This window comes from Sorex araneus, chromosome 5 (genome assembly GCF_027595985.1).
Source record: "Sorex araneus isolate mSorAra2 chromosome 5, mSorAra2.pri, whole genome shotgun sequence".
Classification (NCBI taxonomy): domain Eukaryota; kingdom Metazoa; phylum Chordata; class Mammalia; order Eulipotyphla; family Soricidae; genus Sorex; species Sorex araneus.
The window spans coordinates 145,039,542-145,060,544 of NC_073306.1; the positions used below are offsets into that span (position 1 = coordinate 145,039,542).

General features: G+C 57.0%; 1 protein-coding gene and 1 pseudogene across 1 annotated transcript; one reads left to right on the top strand and one right to left on the bottom strand.

Moving 5' to 3' along the window:
• Positions 1-7,139: 7,139 nt before the first annotated feature.
• On the bottom strand, positions 7,140-8,475 carry LOC129404860 (craniofacial development protein 2-like; annotated as a pseudogene).
• Positions 8,476-16,672: 8,197 nt separating this feature from the next.
• On the top strand, positions 16,673-20,185 carry GRPEL1 (GrpE like 1, mitochondrial). The gene is made up of 4 exons (XM_004617475.2): positions 16,673-16,830; positions 17,732-17,897; positions 18,356-18,437; positions 19,576-20,185. The coding sequence occupies exons 1-4, from the start codon at positions 16,769-16,771 to the stop codon at positions 19,920-19,922; spliced, it is 657 nt and encodes a 218-aa protein (XP_004617532.2). The 5' UTR covers positions 16,673-16,768; the 3' UTR covers positions 19,923-20,185.
• The last annotated feature ends 818 nt before the right edge of the window (positions 20,186-21,003 follow it).

Consider the following 21,003-nt stretch of genomic DNA (forward strand, 5'->3'; position numbering starts at 1 on the left):
GGGAGGGGTCAGGGGACCTAGAGACACGAAGGAGGGACGCTGACACTGGTGGTGGGTGTGGCACGGTGACACTGTAGGCCTGGACATCACTGTTAGCAGAGCTATAAGTCACAATGCCTAAATTCTTTCTAATTTTTAAGACTCGATAGAAATTTAAAAAAACGAACAGAAAGACAGATCATTGGGCTGGGTGCGAGCTTTGCATGGAGGGGCCTTGTTCCAGGTCTGCACCACGTGGGCCCAAGAGCACAGATCCCAGAGTAGCCCCTGAGCACCATAGGGTGTGAACCAAAGCTCCCTTCCCCACAAAAACAAAACAAGGAAAAAAAAAAGAATGCCTTGGTTTTTGACCAAGGGGTCGAAGAATTCGAAAGGGGGCAATGGGCATCTACCCGGATTCTTCAAAACGTATTTCTGACATTTCCAAAGGAACCAGAGAGGCAGCTCTGGCAGGACCAAGGGAGAAAGACAGAAGGGCGAGTGCACCAGACAGCCGGTGTTCGACTTCGCCCCCTCCCAGCAAACGCAGGATAAAATGGCTGAGTTCTCCCTGTCACCACAGAAGTGGCTGGGGGACGTGGACAGACAGACGGGACAGGGCTGGGTGGGGGCTGCGGGGCGCAGGCGCTGGGGTCTGGGGTCTGTCCCTGGCGGGAGGCCCAGCAGCTTCCTTCAAAGGCCAGGGAGATGGGACAGCACGTGCTTGCAGTCACCCAGACTAGACTGGCCCCCAGCACCCCAGCAGCTCTGGGCCATCGCGGGGCGGCCCTGGTCACCTAAGGCCCAGTGAGGCGAGCAGGAACCAAGTGGGACACCGGGAAAGCGAGTCGCCTTGCAGCAGCTGCCCACGGAACTCCTGGACACCGGGCGTCACTGCCAAGAGCCAAGCACGCTGCAAAGGGGTGGCCGGGCTGGGCCTGGAGGCCGTCCAGAGAGTGACCGCGCTCACGCCAGCGGGATCCAGGCCTCACTCCCCGCCCACACCCTGGGTGGTCTGGCTGCAGCGCCTGCCGGTGAGCGGGAGGTTGTGAGCTCCCATCCTTGGCAATGCGCACACACAGCCCTCGCCGCCCGGCGTCCGCCCCTGCACTGCGAGCCAGTCCCGCACACAACTGCAGCTGGGGTCAGCTCCCGTCACACATCATGACCAAGTAGGCATGGCACAAGCTATAACCTGGCATACCACCCCTGATGGGAACTGCGATGTGTGAGCACCAAGACTGAGCACCAGATGTGTGAGCACTGGATGTGTGCCAGATGTGTGAGCACCAGATATGTGAGCATCAGATGTGTGAGCCCCAAGACTGTGAGCACCAGATGTGTGTACACCACAGCACGAGATTGTGAGCACCAAACTTTGAGCATGAGGTATGTGAGCACCAGACTGCGAGCACCACACCAGGCAGGCATGTCTGGACGAGGACAACAGTGATGAAGGGAGGCAGGGAGGGGTGAGGAACGAGGGTCTGGAAGCCCCGTCGTAGGAAGAGTTCTCTGCCTGCACTGGGCACGGGCTGGCCTTCAGTGATGGCCCGAGCAAAGGGACAGCGCGGCCATGGCCACTAGACCATCTGAAAGCCCTTTTCTTGATTTACAGCCCGCAGGCGCGTCGCCGAGGGGAACGTGCATCCACCTCGAGTAGCACTTATGCCGCATCTGACTAAATCAGCTCTTCGGGAAGGTGCTTCTGCTCGGATGCTGACTAGAAATAACAATGACGCGCACTTAGCGGACGTCTCGTCTTCTCCGAGCACAGGCCTGCTGCCGAGTGTTAAGTGCCCCCTCAGGCTGGGGGCAGCGGGTGACAGGCTGGGGTGCCAGGCCCACGCCTGCCGGAAGCCTATCCTGTCAGGAGGAATCAGCATGTTTCGTGCTCAGGAAGCCTGGAGCGAAAGTGGGGCCTGTGTGACCCAAAGCCAGGGCCCTTGGTGGGTGGCGCCCTGGTTGGGGCCGGGGGTGTCTGAGGAGGGGCAGAGAGCTGGGGTGCAAACTTGGGTGGGCTGTGCCTTCCCCGCCACACTGTCACTCGGCCTGGCCCTTTCTCTGGCGTTGGGGCGGGGGCGGGCGCGGCCGCACTTGCTGCGCTGGGCCTGCAGCCTCCTCTGCCGGGCCTGAAGCCCCAGGGAACGGCTCCCTGTGACACCTCCTGAGGAAATTCTCCTCACAGGCCCTGGGCGCCCTCCTATCTCCCCTCCCTCACAGAGTGAGGTGCAGTGCTGGCCACATGCCCGGACCCTGCTCAGTGGCTGGCCGTGGCCCCAGTGTGCGTCGGGCCCGGCGCTTGGTGTGCAGCTGAGAACCACAGAGCAGAAGAAAATCCTCCAGGGCCTGAGCCCAGCTCTCGTGGGCACACAGGTCAACACTGGACATCAGCGCTTGTCCCCTTGGCCTGGGTGATCTCCCAGCCACCCGAGAGGCGTGTCCGGTGGTATGGACTGACAAGGCAGAAATGGAAGTCCAGTCCTAGGTCACAGGCCCTTCTGACCCGGGAGCTCCATCCTACCCCGTCCGGGCTGGAGCAGGAAGGAGACAACCGAAGAGAGGACTCGGTGGGCTGAGTGCGGACTCGGCATGTGGGAGGCCAGGTTCGAGCCCCAGCACCGCATGGCCCCCTGAGCACAGAGCTGGGAGCAGCCCCTGAGCACAGCTGGGTGTGACCCCAAACGCAAGCAAGCGAGAAAGGAGAGGGAAGGAAACGCAGCACCCGGCACCTTCCTTCCAGGGCACCTGCTCTATGCCGGCATCCGCGCCTCCTTGGCCCCGAGCCCTCACGCGCTCAGCGCCTGGACGTCCAGGGACCCCCATGCTCCACTCCCACAAGCTGCCCAGATGTGCTAGAACTGCAGAGCGGGTGCAGCGCTCAGCGCTTCGGGACGAGGCTGGGGGCTCCTGTGAGCGGCGGTGGGCCTGCGGGGCGCCTGGGCCTGTCCTGGGCTCACGGACCTCAGGGCCCTGCGGCTCGCTGCCCGGCGAGTTCTCACGCGGTCAGACCATTCTGAGCGGTGGCTGTGACATCCACCGTGACATCGTCTTGGGGCCCCTGGTGAAATCTTGTGCCTTGCGGGAAAGCGGCTTCCCCTGAGCCTCTGTGCCTAGTCCCCTCCCTCCAGCTGCCACCGTGTTCCATATATTCAACTACTTTTGACGTGGACGGTGTGACGTGGTCCAGCCTCCACACCGCTCAGACCGAGTACAGGGTTGCTCCTTCTCACCATTCAGGCAAGCCCTGAGAAGCCTTCGGTTGGCTCCAAGGATGCTCCAAATTTCAAGTGCTCACAGCCACTGCCGGGCCCTTAGAGTGGGCTCCACTGCGTGATGCCTCCCCGTGTCCCCCCGCGTCCCCACCACCCTCACCCCACAGGTGCCACCCCAGGATGTACATGCTAGCACCTCCCGGTGGCTCCTCACGCAGCGGGCAGAAAGAGATGGACTGTAACGTGCCTGAGTGACGCCCAGCATTGCTCTGCAGCCGGCCCCTTCCCAAGCACAGTGCTCAGCAGACCGAAATGCAGAATGAGCTCCGGCAGCCTCTCTGAGGCCTTTCGGGGACGGACAGAACCGGAGTCTACCTGTGTTCCCAGCACCTTTTCTCAAGTCCAGAAACCAAAGTACTCCCAGGGTGAAAGAAAAAACCGAGGAAGCTCCCCTCCCGAGCCTGAGGGGAACGGGGAGCACAGGTCCCGCCGCGGGCCCTGAGCCGCGTGCCTGAGGGAAGTCTGTGGCCTAAACATTTTACACTGGAAAATAAAGGCTGAAAACTAACGTGCTAAGTTCATTATACAAAGGCAAGCTAAAATATAAAGATAATTGAATAAATGCCCCCCAAATTTTAGAAGATGATATGGGGCTGAAACAGAGAACAAAGGAACGATAGAAATAACCAACAATGCCACTGTTTGTTCTCTGGAAACGCTAATGAAGTATGTATACTGATCCCTGGCGAGGATGATCAGGGTAGGGGGAGAATACATAAATAATTTGAAATTAAAATGGATATAACCAGATTTACTGAAGATTAAGTGGATTTACTGAAGATTAAATGTTAATAAGTTATATGATGAGACTCTCGATGACAATACTTTTTGAATTTGAAATGAAAGGCAAACTCCTAAAAATAGCACTAATAATTGAACTAAGAAAGAAATAAAAATTTTCCAGATCCCAAAACTGAAACAAGAGTCACTAAGCCAGCATTTGTCGAGCTGGGGCCAGATGGCCTCCAGGATGCTCCAATAGGGCACTGGTGGAAATCATGTAAATGAGAGAGCCTGGCACAAGATTAGGGGAGCCGCAGTGGCAGGGACAGGGTGGGAGCGCACAGGCAGGAAGCAGAAGGGGGTACAGTCAGGCAGAGTGGGGAACGCGGACCCTGTCAGTTTCTCACAAAGAAAGCTCTCACTCACATGGCATTAAACGCTGAAGGGACAGAACATTCCAGGCTTGACATTCTCCCGTCTGGGAGCCCGGGCAAACACTGAGGGCAAACAGACTACATCAGAAAGGAAAAAAAAAATCCAAATTCCTCACTTCAGACAGAGTCGAAAAAACTCCTAACAAGGTATTCGCAGGTCGGGTCCAGCCTGCAACACAAAGCAAATGTCAGAGTGAAAGGGGAACACATCGCGCCGGCGGAGGGTTGGGCACGGCACAGCGGGGACGGTGTCTGCCTTGCACATGGCTGACCCGGGTTCGATCTTTGGCATCCCATATGGTCCCCTCAGGAACGCTGTCACTGAGAAATCCACAGATGTGCTCCGCTGCTGTCAGGAAAGGAAGCAGGGTATCTCGTTAGGGCAGAAAACGGGCAGAAAACGGTTCGCAGAGCTGAAAGCAAACAAGGCCTTCTACTTAGCCAGGGCTTGGAGACATTGTAGTAACTTAGCAAGTCCACCTCACACAGTGGTGACAGGCGCCTGGGAGGCAGAGTTCTTTCCTGTTGTTTTGCTTCCGGGCTAGGGGGGTGGGGGGCCACACCCAGTGTTCTCATCAGGTTTGGGGGGTCCACATGGGGTGCTGGGGATTGAGCCTGCGCTCTGACACCGCAGGCCCTCGACTGAGAGCTTGTGGCAGGCACCGAGAGGGAGAGTCCAAGCTCCAGGCTCCTGATCCCGCGGAGGAGAGATCCGGCCCACATACGAAGGCAAGGAAAAGAAAGGGTTGGGCCCGGCACAGCAGGGACGGTGTCTGCCTTGCACATGGCTGACCTGGGTTTGATCCTTGGCATCCCATATGGTCCCCCAAGCACCGCCAGGAGTAATTCCTGAGTGTAGAGCCAGGAGTAACCCCTGTGCAAGGAAGAGCAGTTTGAGAATGAACAGCAGCTCTCATGGCTTGCAAGCAGCACACCGACTGAGAAAGCCCGGCAGAGCTAAAATCAGACTCTCGGGAGTATCGCTTGTATCACTTGTCATCCCGTTGATCTTCGATTTGTTTGAGCGGGTGCCAGTAACGTCTCCATTTATCCCTGTCATGTGCCAGTGTAGCCCAATGATATCTGCTCGTTCCAGGAACAGGAAGAGGCTCGAATCCTTCATTCAGGGTTTTGACGAAGAAGTCTGACCATCTCGTTGGTGGGCGGCCATGTGGTCTTTTGAAGTCCCATGGAATCCAGTCGGTAACAGCTCTAGTTCAGCGGTCGTCTCTGAATTGCATTACATGACTGGCCCATCTGATTTCTGATGCCTTGGCAAATGAGACAGCGTCCCTGATTCTTGACCGTCGACGGAGGTCAGAACTCCGGATTCCTTCTCTCACTTGAGTGAAACGTGAAACTCCAAGCATAGCTTTTTCGATTCCTCTTTGGGATACCCAAATAGCATTCTCATCCTGTTTGCTCTCATCCTGTTTGCATAGGGCCCAGGTCTCTGAGGCGTATGTTAGTGCTGGAAGAACGTGGAGTTGAAAAGATGTGCCCGGAGTTGGAGTTTCTTCATCCTCTTAACAACTTCTTCGACGCGCTTGAAGGTCTTCCACGCTGCTCTCTTCCTCCTGCGCAGTTCTGGCGCCGAGTCGTTCCTCATGTTGAGTTCTCGACCCAGGTACACATTGCTGCTGCATTTGGAGATGTTCATTCCATTAAGAGCAAATGGAACGTCAGGGACTAGTTTGTTTTTCATGAACATTGTTTTGCTGAGATTCAGCTGCAGTGCGACCTTTCCACACTCGCGGTCAAAGTTGGCCAGCACGTGCTGCTTGGCGTTATGAGAATGAAGTCATCAGCGAAGCGGAGGCAGTGTAGTTGCTGACCGTCTATCTTCACTCCCATTCCTTCCCATTCCAGTTGTCGCATGGTATTCTCGAGGGTGGCACTGAAGAGTTTCGGTGAAATAGTATCACCCTGCCGCACCCCTCTCTTTACGTCAATGATCACTTCCTTGTAGCATGGTGAGATCCTGGTGGTGAATCCGCAATACAGCTCGTGGAGGATCTTGATGTACTAGTTTGAATGCCCTGTTTGACCAGGGCTTCGATGACCGCTTCAGTCTCAACAGAATCAAAGGCCTTCTTTAAATCGATGAACGTTAGACAGAGTGGCATCTTTATTTTTTTTTTTTTGGCTTTTTTTTGGGGGGTCACACCTGGCAATGCACAGGGGCCACTCCTGGCTCTGCACTCAGGAATTACCCCTGGCGGTGCTCAGGGGACCATATGGGATGCTGGGAATCGGACCCGGGTCGGCCGCGTGCAAGGCAAACGCCCTACCCGCTGTGCTATCTCTCCAGCCCCTAGAGTGGCATCTTTAATTCTTACGAAACTTCAATGAGTTTGGTCACTATGTGGATATGGTTGATCATGCTGAATCCTTTTCAGGACCCGGCTTGCTCGCATGGTTGTCCTTCGTCTAGTGTTCTGCCTACTCTATTCAGGATGACTCTGAGTGAACAACTTATAGATGATGGACAACAGGCAGATTGGGCGATAGTTGCTGATGTCGTGGATGTCTCCCTTCTTGTACAACAGAACGATCCTACTGGTTTTCCATTGGGATGGAACCTTGCATTTGGACAGGTAGCGTGTGAAGAGCTGAGCCAGTTTATTGACAAGTACTGGTGGCAGATTCTTCAGGTGTTCAGGTCTGCCTTGTCTGGACCGGGTGCTGTATTCGTCTTTACCTATGAAATGGCGTGTCGGGTTTCAGAAGGGAGGACATTGGGAACGACATATCCATCCTTTGGAATTTGGTATGTGGGCAGGTGGACATGGCTGTCGAAGAGATCCGAGTAGAAGTAGTGAATAATCCTCTCCATTGCCCTTCTGGAAGATGTGATAGATCCATCAGGACGTTGGAGGGCAGTCATCTTGGTCTTGTAGTTGGTGAAGGACAGGTGGGCGTTGCGAATACTTTTCCCGGCTTCTGTCGCATTGGCCAACACTGCTGCTCTTCTCTCTTTGAGGTCTTCTTTTATCGCTTCTCTGCACAGCTTTGCGAACTTGGACGTTAGCTTGTGGCTGCCTGAGGCTCACGCCAAACCATGTTGGTGAATAAGCTCCAGAGTTTCCGGAGACGGGTGTCTGTTTGTGGCTTTCCCACTCTTGGCATTTTTCATGCAATCATGGAGGTGCTGAACCAGTCGATCATATTCCTCGTTGATGTTGTCAATGACGGCATCTTCCCACGTTGCCACAACTGTGCCAAAGAGCTCCCAGTTGGTGGCCATTCTGGGAGTTGCCTTCTTAGACTGAAACTTTGCAGTCCTTTTCCCACACTCTGTGAAGTAGAATTTTGCATGAAGGAGACGGTTGTCCAATCCTGTTTGGAATTTTGGGACAACAGCGACATAGGTCAGGCAAAACCTTTGATTGAATATGTGGTCAATTTCGTTGTGGAACTGTCCACCGGGAGACTCCCATGTCCAACGCTTAGATTCAGCCTTCTGGAACTGTGAGTTACCATGGATGGTCTTGGTCGACATGATGAACTGAGACAGTCTCTCACCCTGTTTGTTCCATTCTAGGCCATGGGGATAAATGTGGAGTTCTTCGGGCGACCTTCTCGGTCCTTTCTTGGCATTAAAATCACCAACAATGATCTTGTAGGTGTGGTCTTCTTTATAGAACTTCTCCAGCTCCATGTAGAACTTCTCAATTTCTTCTTCATTGTAGTTGGATGTTGGTGCATAGACGACAAAGATAGAAACTGCCGGCAGTGAGCCACATCAATTCATCTGATATGAGTTGTTAGACATTCGAATGAATCAATGCTCATGGCCAAGTTCGTGTTGACAAGGACACCGACGCCACCAATGCCTCTATTGTCGCATGTTCCAAGGAATAGTTTTTCTCCAGTGTCGAAAATGGCGTGATGTGATTGATGCCTTCTCGTTTTGGTCAGACCAATGATGTCGTACTTGATCTTCTGCGCTTGCACCATCAGGCCTCAATGGATGCTTCCAATGCCAGTATACATGTGTTGAAAGTACAGACAGTCATTTTAGTCTTTCTTTGTCTTGGCAGTCTAGTTTGTCCCTGAGATTTTATCAGCCTCTCCTTGCTCATCCTTCTTAATGTTGCCATATTGGGGTCTCTTTCGTATCAGGCAAATGAGGCCCATTGTTGTTACAGAAACATTTGGGGACTAGAAAAACAGCAGTTACATTCCTGGGTGCCAACAACAGACAGAAAACGTCCATCCTTTTGAAATCATATAGCACAAATAGCAACAAAGAAACATCACCTGGAAATCAATCTAGCAGGAGGTAAGGGGGACATTCTGAGCCAAGGAAATGCCCCACAACACGACTGAGCCTCCTCACCATCCCCCAGAGTTCTCAGTGTCCCCCAAGTTGTCACCTTGGATCCAGGTTCTGAGGAATAGGTAGGGGCCTTCAGAAACCCCTCACCCTGCACCCCCACTCCACAGCAGAGGCAGACGAGGGCCCAGGGAATTGGAAAGGGCCAAGCAGATAAACGCTCCAAATAGCAGAGGGCACTGCAGACACCCCCACCCCACAAGGGCTCGCAGGTCAGACTCTGAGGGTCCCAGAGCCACGCCTGAGACTGAGACAGGAGCCAGAGTTCCAGTGGAGGCTGAGCCGGGCTGCACCTTTGCCAGGCCCCCCCCGGGGGGGGGGGGCCTTGAGGATGCGGAGTTGCAGGCAGCTGGGCCTGAGGAGGGGGCGTGGGCACTGGGCCTGGGGAAGGCTGGGGGCTGTGCTGCTCCAGGGGATGAGGGGCGGGACCCAGAGGTTGAAGTCAGAGGTGGGACAAGGTGGGAACATCCTTGCCCGCCGGGACAGTGCAGGGCAGAGCCAGCTGACACACGGGGTTCCGGGATTGCAGTGACAGCCCGCCAGCCCACCGGAAGGGCTCCCCACCTTCATCCTGTCACAGGGCCTGGTGCAGTCTGCTGCCCAGGCCTGAGGCGTGGCCTGTGCTGTTCTGAATGCAGGCAGCCTGGCTGCCAGGTAGCCTGTGTCGGGGCCGTGTGTGCCAGCCTCTTGGGGACTCCAGGCCATGCCTGCCTGCTCTGGCTGTCTCCCAAGGTGGGGCACTATCTGGGCCAGCGGCACCTCAGCCTTAGAGGTGGCTGCTGGGCTCAGAGAGGTTCAGTGATCTGCTCTAAGGCACACAGCTGGAGAAGCAGGCAAGGATCTGACTGGATACACACACACACACACACACACACATATGCACGCACACACACAAATGCATACACACGCACATATACACACACTCATACACATACACACATGCATATACACACATATACACAAGCATACACATATGCATACACACGCACACACATGCATATACACACATGTGCACACATACACATGCATACACACATGTATGCACATGCACAGACACATACACATATGCACACATGCAAATACACATGCACACATGCATACACACACATGCGCATACACACACACGTACATACTCAGAGAGCTCGTTTGCCCCTCCCCAACACAGGCCAGGCTCCAGGCTGCTGGGAACCAGGAAAGCTGGTTTCAACTTAGTCTCCAGAAGGCCCCATTTCTGGCCCCAGGTCCGGAAGGAGGCGGCGAGCAGATGGAGGGAAGGGGCCTGCAACGCAGACCTGCTGGAGACACCCCAGAAAACTCTCACAGCCTGTGGGTGCCAAATGCTCCCCCCAGGCACTCCCCCACCCTCCTCTTCCTTCTTGTTGCTCCCCTGAAGCCCCCCTTCCCCCTCCTTCCAGCACACACACAGTTACACTCACACAGACATATATTCTCAAACATACTCTCATACATTCACATGGGACACAGTTACACTCACACACATACACTCAACCATTCTCCATGCTCACACACATACACTCAAACCCATTGTCACATGCTCACACACTCTCACACACATACACTCAAACCCATTCTCACACACTCACACACACACAATCAAACACATTCTTTCAGGCTCACACATACTCATAGTAACACATTTCACACGCATACACTCACACTAAGACACACACAGTTACACTCACCTGCAGCTTCATCTTTTACAAAATGCCTCTGAACTCAGGGGTCACTCCTGGCAGTGCTTGGGGTATCAGGGATCGGACCTGGGTTGGTTGTGTGCAAGGCAAGCCACCATAGGCCCTGGACTATCTCTCTGGTCCCAAATTTGCATTTTGGAAAAGATGAAAGCTGAACCAAGGCACCATCTACCTGGGAAGATGCGGTCCCCGCAAAATGTGCACAGTGATGTGTGTGGATGCAGAGTCACTATTTCTGCTGTGTTCCAATGGCCCCTGAAGACCTGCAGACCCCCACTTTAGGGATGGGAAGGGGTACGGACAAGAGGGGAACCACCTGGGTTGGGCAGAGGCAATGAAGGAAGGAGGGAAGGAAGGGAAGAAGGAGAGAGGGAGGAAGGAGAGAAGGAAGGAAGGAGAAGAGGAAGGAAGGAAAGAAGGAAGGAAGGAAGGAAGGAAGGAAGGAAGGAAGGAAGGAAGGAAGGAAGGAAGAGAGGAAGGAAGGAAGGAAGGAAGGAAGGAAGGAAGGAAGGAAGGAAGGAAGGGAGGGAGGGATGGAGGGAGGGAGGAAGAAGCCAGGGAGGAGGGAGTGAAGGAGGAAGGAGAGAAGGAAGGAGGGAGGGAAGGCAGGCAGGCAGGAAGGCAGGAAAGAAGGAAGGCAAACAGGAAGGCAGGAAGGGACAGGAGGCAGGCTTATGGGAATATTTCATCCACGATGCCCACAGCACACAGTGTCCACAGCCCACAGCATTCTCTTGAAACATGACAGGTATTTTTCAAACCCCATTTTTTTTCAGGTTTGGTTTCAGGAAACGGCACCTAGGTTGAAGTGCACTTGCTCCGTGCTCACGATGCTTCTGGCCCGTCTGTGAAGCTGTGAGCCTGCGAGCAGCAGGCCTATGCTTTCCTGGGCAGAGAGTGCGCTCACAACACTGCTGCCCTCTACCACGTGGGCCAGCCGCCACTACAAACCCGGCTCAGGCGCCCAGCAGGAATGGGTGGCATGGGGGTGGGGGTGCAGCCCCCGGCGCGTGAGCACCACAGCCCCAGTCTCCTTTGCAGCTATGTGTGCCAGCCACTGTATGAGGCAACAGGACAGGCTGCCGTGGTGTCCTCCTTCTCCCCCATCTGCCCTTCTGCAGCTTGGGGTGCCACCGTCATGGCTCCATCCTGTGCTGGGAGGCATCGAGTGGGGAGAAAATGCCATGAGCAAGAAAGAGCTGGGACCCAGAGTGGGGGCCACAGGGACCCGCCCTTGTCAGTTGTGTGGCACTGACCTTCTGTGATCTGAGTCAGACTCGGGGGTTCAGGTCTTGGGTCCCCCTGGTTAAGGAGCTGGCTGGGGGACCTCTGACATCCTCTATTGTCCCCCTCTTCTGACCTGCAGTGGGGAGCTGACTCCCCTGGAACAGCCCCCCAGGACTGCCCACTGGGGACCTCTCCCGTGGGGACCCCTCCAGACCTTTGCTGATTCTTCCTCAGCCGCCCCCGGCTGCGGCTGATTGGAAGCCCCGGGGTCCCGCTTCAGAAAAATTCTCTGTCAGAGAGATAGGACAGGGTGAAGGCACTGCCGTGCACAAGGATGACCCAATCCCTGGCACCCCATAGGGTCCAGGCCCCGGAGTGACCCCTTAACACAGAGGCAAGAATCAGCCCTGAGCACTGCCAGGCGTGGCCCCCAAAAATAAGCAAACATAAACAAAAGATAAAAGAATTTGAGGGGCTGGATAGCACAATGGGCAGGGCCTTGGCCTTGTGCATGGCCCACTGGGTTCAATGCCCAGCATCCCATGCGGTCCCCTGATCCCGATAGGAGTGGTCCCTGAGCACCACTGGGTGTGGCCCCAAAACAAAACAAAGACTTCTTTCCACTGTCTAGATCCCACCCAGACCTTTTGTAGGTGCTCCCAAATAGTGCTCAGATGGCCCAGGGCCCCCAACAGCAGTTTCATGCCAACTGGGCCACTGGGTCAATGCAAGGGCGTGGTGCAGCTGGGCCCCTGGTGCCACTCCGGGAAATGAGGGAATGAGGATAGGATGGAGTCAGCCGCATGCAAGGCGAGACCCGGAGCCGTGCTGATCTCTCTGCTTCCCAGAGGGTTCTGGGTCAGTTTAGGTGGGAAGGCAAATCTCTGCGACTGACTGTGACCACAGGCCCTGGAAGCTGGGATCAGGAGGGGGACACATACAAAGGCCTGCGTGGCCTCAGAAAGCCACCGTGGCTGGCCGGCCCAGCACTCCCGCCAGCCGTGGCCCCTGTAACACCCGGCTCTGGGCAGCCTGCAGATCCTGACATGCTGCCATGGGCCTCACGGGGGCTGTACCCCTCAGCTTGCCCTCTGAGCCTCCACCCTGCTCAGGCCTGCACAGCCCGTGCCTGAGTCTGTGGGCGGACCCGGAGGGGCTAGGACCTGCTCGGGACACCCTGACGTGATGCTGTGAGCAGATTCCCCAGAGCGGCAGCTGAGTGAGCCCAACTTCCTTCCCTGCAGTTCCGGGAACCGACACACGGGGAAGCATGGCAGGCCTCTGCTCAGGGGAAGGTGAGGTGGCGGGCAGGACCCAGGGCCAGGCCACCAATGACCCTGCCGCAGTGTCAGCGTGTCCTCGGAGCCCCAGAAGGGCACGGACACTTGTACTTGTGGTGGGGACCACACCCGGCCTTGCTCTGGGTCCTCTCGTTCTGCCTGAGGCTCGCTCCCAGGGAGACAGGGACCAAAACCTGAGCTGGGCCCCTCAGGCCTCTCCCCAGCCCCCACCTGATTTTTGCTTTGGGCTTTGGACACCCCCTCCCCACCTCGGCTGTGTTCAGGGCTTTTGGCAGCGCTTGGGGGTCCCTATGGGGTGCAGGGGATCAAACTCAAGCTGGCCATGTTCCCCCACTGTACTATCTCCCCGAGCCCTGGGCCACCACTTATATCTTAAATCTCACAATATGGGGTCCATTTTGCAGATGAAAGTGGGGCAACAGGGGGACTTGCTGAGGTAACGGCTAGGGGAAGGAGAGGCTGTGGCTTTGAGTTTTTACAGAAGCCCGCAGGCATGTGTGAATCTCTGAGCCCCGGCGGCTCTCAGCTGCAGCCTCCATCAGCTCCGGTGATGCCGCTCTGAGGCGTTCCTGACCCCACCATGGCATCTCCAACGACTGGGTCAATTTCACAGGTCACGCCAGTCCTTCTCCCTCACAGAAGGGTCCATCACTTCTGACCCTGTCCTGTCTGGGTGCAAACGCCCCCACCAAACTCCTACGTCTCTTCCTACTTGGCTTCTCCTGCCGAGATGCGAGTCAGGCCACCTGTGGCCCCCCGCCCTCGGCTCCATCTGAAGCCCTGCTTCCTTTCTGCCCAGGTCCCAAGCAAGTCACTCCACCAGGCCACTGGCATGGAGAAGTCACAGCCTGACATCCTGCAGGCGTTCACGCTAAACGTTCAAACACACAAATGCTTTTCCTGGTGACAGACCAAAACCCAAACGAAGAACAAAAATGAGACCTGCTGCTGACAGATGGAACCCAAGAAAGCCCCAGACCTCGGGGAGATCACAGGCTCCGGCCCGATTCCAGCTGTGGTCCGGGGGAGACCGTGGGCTCCAGTCCCAGGACTCTGGGGGACCAGAGGCTGCAGCCCTGGGTTGTAAGAACGAGGTCCCCCCTCAGACTGTGGCCGCTGGCGGTGGGAAAAGTGCATGGGGCCTTTGTGGCCCCGAGCGAGATCGACCCCGGAGGCAACTGAACCACTTTGGACACGAGCGGCGCCCCCAAAATGCCTCCAAACTGTGTGTTGGGAGCTTCTGGCCCAGGCGCTGCCGGCAGGGTATGGTCTTTTCCCTCTCAACTCTTTCTTTTTGAACGCAGCGAGGCTATAGCCGGTTTTTAGACTCTACAGGAAGCCCGGGATAGCCGATGGGCGGGACTTCCGGATCCGCCCTGTGCCGGCCGACATTTAAGCACAGAGCCATGTGGGGACGCTCCTTTGCGGCCCTGCGCGAGATCGACCCCGGAGGCAACTGAACCACTTTGGACACGAGCGGCGCCCCCAAAATGCCTCCAAACTGTGTGCTGGGAGCTTCTGGCCCAGGCGCTGCCAGCGAGTGATGCAATTACCAAAAGAATTTTCCCTGGACTTCATATAGAAATCCAAAACCGCGCGGCTGCAATAGCAGCCGCGCGACCTAATATCTCTTGATTGTCAGCAACATGTAAATGTTCCTTTTTGGCAGGGCTTAACGTGGGGGGAAACTCCAAACAATAGTACTAAGTTTTTTGTTGAAGGGTAAAAGATTGTAGCGATAGAATTTTAGGCAGAATTTTCCCTGGACTTTATATAGAAACCCAAAACTGCGCGGCCGCCGCAGCCTAATGTCATCTAATCATCAGCAATATGAAATGGTTCCTTTGTAATGGGTTGGACTTTGGGGGGACCATAATAGGGTTAAAGTTTGTAGCGATGTGTAATTTCTGGCTGTACTTTCCCTGGACTTTATACAGAAATTCAAAGCCGGGAGGCCGCTGCCATGGCCGCGCAACCTATTGTCATTTAATCATCACCAATATGAAATGGTTCCCTTTTAACGGGTCGGACTTTGGTGGGAAATCCTAACAAGAATAGTAAGTCTTTTGCTGAAATATTGAAGGCCACCAAAGTGGTAGCCATCTCTATAGACTGAACTAAGCCATATCCCCACGCCGGCTGAGAAGAAATATCCTTCTTTCTTGGGAAGAAACGCGGCGTGGCGTTAACCATAGTATGATGTCCATTAAGCTGACACGGACCTGGTGGCGTGGGAATGGGATACAAGGGAATAAATTATTATGTACTTGGAACAGCGGGACGCTGGTGGAATCTTGAGCCGGGGCCGATACCAGCGTATTACTTTTGGTTCCAGAAACTGCTTGCAGACATTCTACCAGACTATCAACTAAGCCAGAGCCCTACGCCGGCTGATGACGAGAAATAACCATCTCTTTTGGTTTGTTTTCCCTTTGTCAGGCAGCGTGGTGATTACTAAACAGGCGTGATCTCGGTGGCGCGGGACGAGGGGGGAAAAAAATAGAACAGTTATGTAACAAACAGCGGGACTTAATATCTCTACATTCTCAGCAATGGAGAGCCATCAAATGCTTCCTTGACAGTGGGACTGTCTTCTCTTTTTTGGGGGGAAACCCTAGCAACAATAGTGAGTTATGTTTGAAACATGGACTGTAACCAAGATAAAGCATAAACGAAGTGAAACTTATCACTTACAAGGGCGGGGACTGGGGGGGCGGGAGGGGGCGGGAGGTATAATGGGGTGGTTGGTGATGGAATATGGGCACGGGTGAAGGGAAGGGTGTTTGAGTACTGTATAACTGACATAATCCTGAGAACTTTGTAACCCTCCACATGGTGATTCAATAAAATTTAAATTAAGAAAAAAAAAAGTGCATGGGGGGGGCGGACGGTGTTGGGACATAAAATAACTGAAACCCAATCACGACCGGCCTTGAAACTGGGTATCTCGCGGAGTTTCGATAAAAATTATGGTCCCCTGAGCACGGCCAGAGGAACTCCGGAGTGCAGAGCCAGGAGTCACCCCTGTGCATCGCCGGGTGTGACCCAAAAAGGAAAAAAAAATCAATACAAATAAAAAAAAAAATCAGGAGGATGGAAACATTGAGTTGAAGGGTCCGGCCGCGGACGGGGGTTTCCGAGGCCGCGCTTGTCGGCCGTGCGGTGGTTCAGTCTGAGGAGAGGTGGCAGAACCGCCCGGCAGCGGCGCGTGTCAGGAGCCCGTGCGGCCTCGCGGGAGGGGTCCCGCCGCGCAGTCTGCAGCGCTCACGCGCGTGCGCCCTCGGCCGGCCCCGTACCCGCGGCAGCCCGGGCGGTTCCGGCCACTTCTGATAAGCTCCCGGCGCGCGCCAGCGGCCCGAGCAAAGGGCGACCGCACACGCCACCCGCCGGGCGCTCTGGGCAGCCCAGACGCTCGCACTTCCGCATGCCGCCCCGCCCCTTCAGGCTTCCTCCCCATTGGTTCTTCCTTGGACTAGGCCCCGCCCACGAGTCTCCGCCCTCCGTTCTTTACCCTTTCACCTCTTCAACTTCGGGAGGGTTCTGGTGGGGGGGAACTCAGACTCTCCACCGGGAGGCGGGGAAGGCGTCTTCGCCGTGAGCCACCTTTATTGGTGCCTAATTCATGTCCATCAGAGAAGAAGCGGTTGGCGATTGGCTTACAGGAGCAACTGGCTGGGGAGGCAGGCGCGGAGTCTGCGCGCGTCACAGGAATCGCCGGGGGGCGGGCCGAGGGCTCGCGCGCAGGCGCAGTGCGTGCGCGGCGGCGGCGGCAGTCATGGCGGCGCGGTGCGTGAGGCTGGCGCGGCGCAGCCTCCCGGCTCTGGCGTTGTCGCTCAGGTAAGCGGCGCCCGCTGGGCCGCGGGCGGAGCGGCCCCGTCGGCCCGCCGCCTCGGGCCTCCCCGTCGGCTCACGTCGTCCCCCGGGGCCTGCTCGGGCCGTGTCAGGGCGGGCCCCGGGGACGGGCCCCCGTGGGCTCTCGGGCCCCGCGCTGACCTCAGCGCCTGCCACGGGCTGCGGGGGCCGCCAAGGTGAGGGGCTTCCCGGCCGCCCCGCAGCCGCCTGGGGACAGGCAGCTCCCCTCGGCGGCCCGCTCGGGCGGGCCCGGGCCTGGGAGCCGGCGGCGGTGTCGGGCAGGATGGGCCGGGGTGACCTGAGGCTGGTCACTTTCTTCCCGGAGGTGCCGGGGTCGTGCGCGCGCCGCCCGGCCCTGGGCAGGGACGTGGGTTTCTGTGCCCTCCGGCTCTGCGGAGCTCCCTGAAACGGTCTCGACACGGTGCTCGGACGAGAGGCCCGCGCAGCTCCCGGAGTTGAACGTTCCCCCTGTCTGGCTTGGAGGTAGCCCAGGGGGCCCGGGGACACCGATGCGGAATGGGAACTCCAGCCCCGAAACGGTCCCCACTCTTTCTTCTGGGGGAGCTGGCAGGTGCCGGGGCCAGGCTGGAGAAGTGGTTCCTGGGCAGAGCCACCTCCCCCTGGCCGGTGGAGCCTGCCTCTGGGCCTTGGGCTTCAGGCCCCAGGAAGACACCCCCATCGCTGCCTGTCGGTCCTAATTCCCTGAACTTGGGGCCAGAGCGGTGGCCGAGTGGAGAGGGCAGATGTTTTGGACCACATTAGTCGTGGGGACTGTCTGTCCAGGGAGGGGGCACGTGGCCCAAATGGAGTTCAGTGGGTGTGAGTGTGACCCCATGCCCGCTGCTGTCGCCTGAGATGAGGGGCTCATCCTGTCACCTTCCCGCAGGCCGGCTCCTCGGCTCCTGTGCATGGCCACCAAACAGAAGAACGACGGCCAGAACTTGGAAGAGGATGTCGGCCTTGGTGAGCAGAAGGCAGGCGCCCCCACCCCGACCGAGAAGCTGCTTGCAGAGGAGAAGGTCAAATTGGAGGAGCAGCTGAAGGAGACCACGGTGAGATGGGAGCTCTGGTGCTGCCTGTGTTCCTTTTGTTCAGGCGGGAGAGTGTCTCAGAGGAGGGCAGCGGGGGCTCGAGGGATAGTGCAGTTCCTTTGCAGGTAGGCAGCCCAGGTTCGATCCCTAGCACCACCTCTGGTTCCCCAAGCATCTCCAGGAGGGACTTCTGAGCACTGCTGGGTGTGGCCCTAAAACAAACCCCAAAACCAAATTGATAAGAGCTCCATGGCTGCTGGGGGAGCCGGGAGGCTCAGCTCTGTTGGGCCGAGGGTGGCGCGAGGAGTGTGGGCAGGTGCCTGGTGCTCTCTGGCCTCTGCCTCTGTTCGAGGCGGTCTTGTCTTTTCTGTATCTGCCTGCCCCGTCCTTCCCCACTTGGACCTCAGTGCCCACATCCCACAGTATAGACACTTGGGGTTTCTCTTTAGTCTTGGTAAGCTCCGATTTTTTTTCTTCAGGAAAAATACAAACGCGCTTTGGCAGATACTGAGAATCTTCGGCAGAGGAGCCAAAAGCTGGTGGAGGAGGCAAAATTATATGGTAACTGTGCTGGGCTTCGGGGAGGCCGCCAGGGGCTGCTGGCACGTCTCCATGCAGCACTGTGCGGGAGGGCCCTGGGCAGGGGTGTGTGGGCTTCTCAGTGATGGGAGCATATCACAATGGCACCGGTGTTGGCCCGAGGCAGGAGGCAGTTGTCAGCCTTCCCTGAGTTAGACAGCGCCCTTGGCCTTGGGACGTGCCATATCCAGCATGGTGACAGGTTTGTCCCCAGCTTTGTTGGCTTGGGCTAGTCCCTGCCTCGTTGCGCAGCCAGGCTCTGACTCGTGCATGAGGTCTCCTGGCCCAGACCTGGCTTCTGAGCCCCTGTGTGTGGCCTCCCTCCAGGTGCCCAGTTCCCAACTGGCCTCCTGTGCAGGGCAGAGCATGGGCTGCCTTGGACTTGGAGTCTCCCGGGTGAAGGCTGCTGCCCTTCCTCTCCCTGCTTCCCCTCCCCTGCAGCAAGGGAGCTATCTGGCCCCCAGTATCTATGCTCTGCACACGCGCGTGAAGGTGGCATGTACACACCCACGCCTGCAACAGGAGCACTGACTGCCCCACATCTCTTCCCTCTCGGCCTTGGGGTTTGCACTTGCACATACACCTGCACCCATATACCCTTCCCGCCCGCCCTCTTTTGCAAATGTTCGTGTAGCTCCTGCTCTTCCGTTTGTCCCAGAACCCTCCTGCTGCCGGTTGCTGCCCTTGGCATTTCCTCTTGAGCGTCCCTGAGACCGTGGGTGAGCCACACAGTGCCGCCTCCAGCCACACAGAGTGACAGGCTGCGGCCCCATGGGCCTCCTGCGTGGGGCAGACCATGGGCTGCCTCTTCCCACTGAGCCTCTGCCTGGACTTGGAGTTTTCCCGGTGAAGGCTGCTGCCCTGTGCGGTGCCCGCACAAGCTGCTGTCACTCGGCTCTGGGCTCTGGGCGATCTGCTTTTCCCCTGAAGCAGTCGAGCTCCAGGGCGGGTCACAGCTGTGGCCAGCGAGAGCAGGAGGGGTGGACAAGCTCACTGGGGGCTGGGACCCCCCCAGGTGCTCCTTCTCAGGCCAGGCCTCTTCATACAGCCTATGTCCTGTGGGGGGGTCCTAGAGACCAAGCACCTTGGTCACCACGAGTCGCGCGCTTTCCCCTCTCAGGCATCCAGGCCTTCTGCAAGGACCTGTTGGAGGTCGCCGACATCCTGGAGAAGGCGACGCAGAGCGTGCCCCAGGAGGAGATCAGAGAGGACAACCCTCACCTGAAGAGCCTGTACGAGGGGCTGCAGATGACGGAGGTGCAGATCCAGAAGGTGTTTGCTAAGCACGGCCTCCTCCGGCTTGACCCTGCAGGGGCCAAGTTTGACCCGTACGAGCACGAGGCCTTGTTCCACACGCCGGTGGAGGGCCGTGAGCCAGGCACAGTGGCGCTTGTGAGCAAGGTGGGCTACAAGCTGCACGGGCGCACGCTGCGGCCCGCCCTGGTAGGGGTGGTGAAGGGGGCCTAGCGTGCCGGGCTCGTTCCGGGGCTGCCCTCACGCTCGCTGTCCAGGCTGGCTCGTCTGTCCGAGCCCTTGGCCTGTTCCACCTCCTGTTGGAAAGCTTTAGTGACCAGAACCAGCAGGTGAGCTGGTTTACACAGCTGTGTTAATGAACTTGGAGTCGGGAGTCTGGCCCTTTTTTAGTCTGTTGATAGTCTGGGTGCTCCCCACCCGAGTCTGAGCAGCGTGTGCGTGTCGTCAGTGTTGAATGAATAAAAGGTCTTTGGGAACCGCTGTCTGGCTGCCTGCACCCGGCCGGCCACGCTAGGCTCCTGCGTCTCCCTGGCCTGCAGGCTTGCGCCTGTCACTAGATAGCATCTGGGTTTGGAGCCCGAGAACATGCACTCCTGGTGTTCTCGCCAGGTTCTCTGGCAGTAACAGGAGCTGACACACCTGCCTTGGACCCTGCTCTTTCCCTAGTGAGATGGACATGCTCCAAACCGATGCCAGGCGCACCGGAACGCTCACATTCACTGCTCTGTCACTGGGAGGGTCAGTCCCACTATAGCCAGTGCCCGGCATGCACCCAACACCTGTGCTTGGCAGGGAGTGTGGTCCCATGCCTGGGGGAGGGAGGTCACTGCACTGAGCTGCAGCACAGCAGAGCAAACACCAACTCTAGTTTTGTCAGCCCCCACCTTGCCCCGAGACTAGGGGTTTTGCACTCAGGGAAACAAGCCCGTCTGTGGCACCTCTGGGCAGCATGCCAGCAGGTGACTTTCCTCTGTGTAGGAAAGACCAGTCCGTTGATTTTACATAATTATAGTTTTGGGGGCCAGAGTGACAGTACACTGAGGAAGGCACTTTCCTTGTATGTGGCTGTCCAGGGTTTGATGCCAGGCACCGCTGGGTGTAGCTCAGCCTTCCCTCTACCACCTCCCAAAATAGTTCTTCCCACTCCCAAACATCTTCTCTTGCTGTCCAGCTGCTTTACTGGGTTCAAAGTGGAAGTGTGCAGTTAGGTGGGAGGGTGGTCTGTAGGGTGGGGGCGTGTTGCAGGCAGCAGAGGGAGAGGGGAACACACAATTAGAGGGGCAGCTGCCCAACA

Excerpts from the sequence above, each read along its gene's own strand:
- GRPEL1 (XM_004617475.2), top strand. The coding sequence starts at position 16,769 with ATGGCGGCGCGGTGCGTGAGGCTGGCGCGGCGCAGCCTCCCGGCTCTG. Across the intron at positions 16,831-17,731 it reads GCTCTGGCGTTGTCGCTCAG|GCCGGCTCCTCGGCTCCTGT; the intron begins GTAAGCGGCGCC and ends ACCTTCCCGCAG. Across the intron at positions 18,438-19,575 it reads GGAGGAGGCAAAATTATATG|GCATCCAGGCCTTCTGCAAG; the intron begins GTAACTGTGCTG and ends TTCCCCTCTCAG.